General features: G+C 54.5%; 1 protein-coding gene across 2 annotated transcripts; it reads right to left on the reverse strand.

The window, feature by feature from the left end:
• Nucleotides 1-525: 525 nt before the first annotated feature.
• On the reverse strand, nt 526-2701 carry LOC119277506 (transcription factor GHD7-like). 2 transcript variants are annotated; one of them, XM_037558792.1, is made up of 3 exons: nt 1630-2701; nt 1343-1513; nt 526-1251 (listed from the first exon to the last, which is right to left on the reverse strand). In XM_037558792.1, the coding sequence occupies exons 1-3, from the start codon at nt 2047-2049 to the stop codon at nt 889-891; spliced, it is 954 nt and encodes a 317-aa protein (XP_037414689.1). In that variant the 5' UTR covers nt 2050-2701; the 3' UTR covers nt 526-888. The 2 variants fall into 2 exon arrangements, with proteins under 2 accessions (XP_037414689.1, XP_037414690.1); XM_037558793.1 differs by having other exon boundaries at nt 1343-1510; nt 1630-2694.
• Nucleotides 2702-3563: the final 862 nt, after the last annotated feature.

Genomic DNA, 3563 nt, shown 5'->3' on the forward strand with positions numbered 1-3563 from the left:
CCGAGAAGCGGCCATTAACCGCTCGTGAAAAAGCTGAGGTAGATGTCGCCACGGAGGAGATGGAGATGGTTGCGCGTCAGTCACGGGCGCCTCGCCTCTCTTGGCGATGAGATGAGACGGCGATCCATCCGCACGCACGTACCCCTTTGACCTCCCATCGCCGTTGCGATCGATCCATCTCCCCGCGACGACGACGAGGACGGAACAGCCAGCCCAACCCCACCCAACCACGTACGCGGCCGGGCTGGGCAAGCCGGTAGTGTGAGCTGAAATGCGCGCGGACTGCATGCAGAAGCGTCGTGTCGTGTCTTGTCCTGTCACGTCACTGACTGGCCATGGCCCATGTAGTGCGTGGACTTTGTTACAAACAGGTGCCCCCTGCCACTGGGAGATCGACAACAGTCGCAGGGGAGAAGGAAAATGGCAAAACAAAACGAGCACGGAAGGTTGCAGGGGAGCCGGCAGGCAGCACTGAGGATCCAGGGGTGTTTTGGACGACAGAGGAGCATGCACTTGGACCCGGGAGTGGGACAGATAATTTTTCAAGCTTTTTTATACATGGAAGTAACCGGGAACTCACGGAACACACACAAGTTGTTCTCAAAGTCTAACACGAGGAAGGCGATCGGTCTCTCCTTTTGTCTCCGACTCTCATGATGTTTCTGGCTAAAGGTTACAATAATACAACCCCGGGGGACAAGGTCAACGGGCGCCACTCTGACCTCCATGGCTGCACTGTGCCGCGCACACGGCAGCTGGCCGAGCCGCCACCCTGACCTGACCGATCGGGCTATGGTAGTGCTGCCGTCTGGTGCGTCGGACGGAGCCCACCAAAAACCACTAACGGCTCCACCGACCCATCCATGCCGTCGATCCACCGATCGCCTACTACGACGCCAGGTTCACGGACAGCATGTCGCCCAGGGTGGCCCACAGCTCCTCGTCGACGTCGAAGCCGACCTGCCGCGGCCCCTCCGCCCCCGGAGCCCGCCACCACCAGTCGCCATTGTCGCTGACTCCAGCGAACGCTGCTGCGGCGGCACCGTTGCAGACTCTGTCGTCCTTGATATGCTGCTGGCCGTGGTAGCGGCTGTTCCCGGTGCTCTGGTTGCTGGGCTCGCTGTAGCCGCAATAGTCATAGCTGTTATCGGACGCCTCCCGGTCGTCGGTCTCCGCCTCCGCCTCGCCGTTCCTCGCGAACCGGCCCTTCACCCTCGGCCGGCTGTCGGCCAGCGACTTCCTGCACGCGTACTGGCGGAACCAGAGCGAATGATGGCAAGACGTTAGTGGCAAGAGACGGTGTGCATTTGCAGGGTCTGATGGAGATCGGGGTGGTACTTACGGTGATTTTTTTGGTGAAGTTCCTCTGGTGGCGTTTTAAGCGATATCTCTCTACCCGCTCCTTGCGCTCTTCAGCGCTGTATCGCCCGACCTTCTGCGAGAACGGGCCTCCTCCGGCGTCTTGGCCGCAGCCGTCGCCTGACGGCACCGGCGATGACCCGTTCATCCCCTGCTTCATTAGTTTTGTCAGCACGAGGGAAGGAAGACAACAGATGATCAGCTTGATTTCACTCTCCACACAGCCTGATCGCAATTGTGCAAGTGATGGGGTTGTGGCGCGCGTGGTACCTGGAGATCGCCGGTGCTGAAGACGCGGCGGACTGTGCATGCGGAGCTGCTGAAATCATACAGATCGCCGCAGGAGGAGGACGGGGAGGAGGACATGGGCGGCAAAGACAGCTGCTGGTGAGGGGACGGGGACGAGGACGAGAAGAATGCGCCGCCGCCGTTGAAGTTGTCGCCGAGCTGGATGTGGAGCGGGAGCGGCAGCGAGTGCGCGCTGATGCTGCGATGGATGTTGTAGTACGACGAGGAGTAGGATGACGGCGGAGACGAGGCGGCGGCGAAGGGAGGGAACACTCCACCGACATTGCCACCGTCGAAGTATCCCCCGGCGGCAGAGCGAGGGATCAGGGTCGGCACTGCGGGCAGGGCCTCCTGCATGTAGGCGTCGCCGTACGAAGGCGCCGACGAGGAATGGCGGAACATTTCCGGCCGGACGGGCTTTCTTTCTTCCCCTGTACGTGGAAATGAAAAGCCCTGTGGGTGCCTTCAGCTCGTGCGGGGACTGTGTGCGTGCGTGTGTGTTTTGCTGGGAGGTTGAAGTGGAGGGGGCGTGGGTATAAGAAGGGTCGGGGCTTGGCGCGTACACTACAGCTACTAGTGCACGCCCGAGCGGTGCTGCTGTTGTGCACTGAAAAGAAAGATGCAGGGTAGGGTAGGGTCACGCGCACTATTCTCTCCCCCTGCAGTAAAAAAGACTAATCCAGGCGATGCCGCATGATAACTGTTTACCGCTAATGTTTGGCAAGTCGCCTAAGCAGTCGAATCAGGCTTTTAGATGGATGGCGTACGTGAAGAGGGATCCGTCACATCCCCCTACCACTGGAAGAGTGGAAGGTTACGAAGACGACTATGAGTGATGTGAATACAAGCACCAACTGTACGCTGGTGGTTTGTAAGAACTTCCATCTGGTTTCCAGCAATGGAAATCAGGGGAAACCCCCGTTTTCTCCAAAAACATGCAGCAACTATGCGGAGGCCGGAGAAGACCCTTCTTTCCGATGAGAAAAAAAGGCGATGGGTTGATTTTTCACCGGACCAACAAAGAACAGCCTACATGAAATTGCACAATTTTGATGGTCGAGCTTCCTTGATGTGCACAAACTATTCAGATTGATCGCGCACGAAAGTGTATTTTTGAACAAATATATTACTGTGAAAATTTGATGATAAAAGCCTTAAAAGCCATATTCCGTGAAGAGATGGTGCCATTTTTGCCCATTCTACCATATAAGCCGACTACCATTACAAGATCGTCCAGACTGAAGAGCATCAAGGACTTGTCGTACTGCTGAATTGTGTGGCATAGCCAATAGTCCCTAAAAAGGTTGCCTGGCTTCTATTTTTATCATTATATGTGAATGAAAGGTGCTACTCGTTGCAATATGCTCTTACTTGAAAACCAAAAGAAATTGCTCGAAGAATGAACAGCTAGGGAATATGCCCCAACTAAGTGCAGGACGATTATCAAACACAAGCAAGTTGATGCCAGAACCTTTCTGTATAAAATCAGCACAATAAGGTACGGAGCCACGCCTTACTCAAAGATATTTTTTTGCTTGCTTGGACGACCATCTGCCGACTGCCGGTACGTGTTCACGGCTAGTACTTTGTTTATACGGCAGTTAGTATTCAGATGGCCTTACAATTACAATTTAGCCTCGAGACCAGCATAGTAGTAGTATGAGACTGGAATCAGGCGCAAACAAATGACCCTAACTTTCCGAAAAAGAGAGGAAAGGTTTTGCCTAAGTGGTACCACCTCGTGACAAAGATTAATTTGACCGCACTCGTGAAGCAACGAACTGTTATACCTAACAAGATAGGGACTTCAGTACAGCAACAGAACAGAAAGAGGGAGAAAACACACTCTTGATATCCTGTTTCAGCTTAATTTGGATATCTATCGCCGGTTTAGATCAACATAACAAGCAGAGAGC

Source organism: Triticum dicoccoides, chromosome 3B (genome assembly GCF_002162155.2).
Source record: "Triticum dicoccoides isolate Atlit2015 ecotype Zavitan chromosome 3B, WEW_v2.0, whole genome shotgun sequence".
In the NCBI taxonomy this organism is placed as follows: Eukaryota; Viridiplantae; Streptophyta; class Magnoliopsida; order Poales; family Poaceae; genus Triticum; species Triticum dicoccoides.

Bases quoted from the DNA above. Each gene is read 5' to 3' on its own strand.
- LOC119277506 (XM_037558792.1), bottom strand. From the start codon at position 2,049: ATGTTCCGCCATTCCTCGTCGGCGCCTTCGTACGGCGACGCCTACATG. The intron at 1,514-1,629 runs GTACCACGCGCG...AAACTAATGAAG, and splicing joins TCAGCACCGGCGATCTCCAG to CAGGGGATGAACGGGTCATC. The intron at 1,252-1,342 runs GTAAGTACCACC...TGGTTCCGCCAG, and splicing joins ACTTCACCAAAAAAATCACC to TACGCGTGCAGGAAGTCGCT.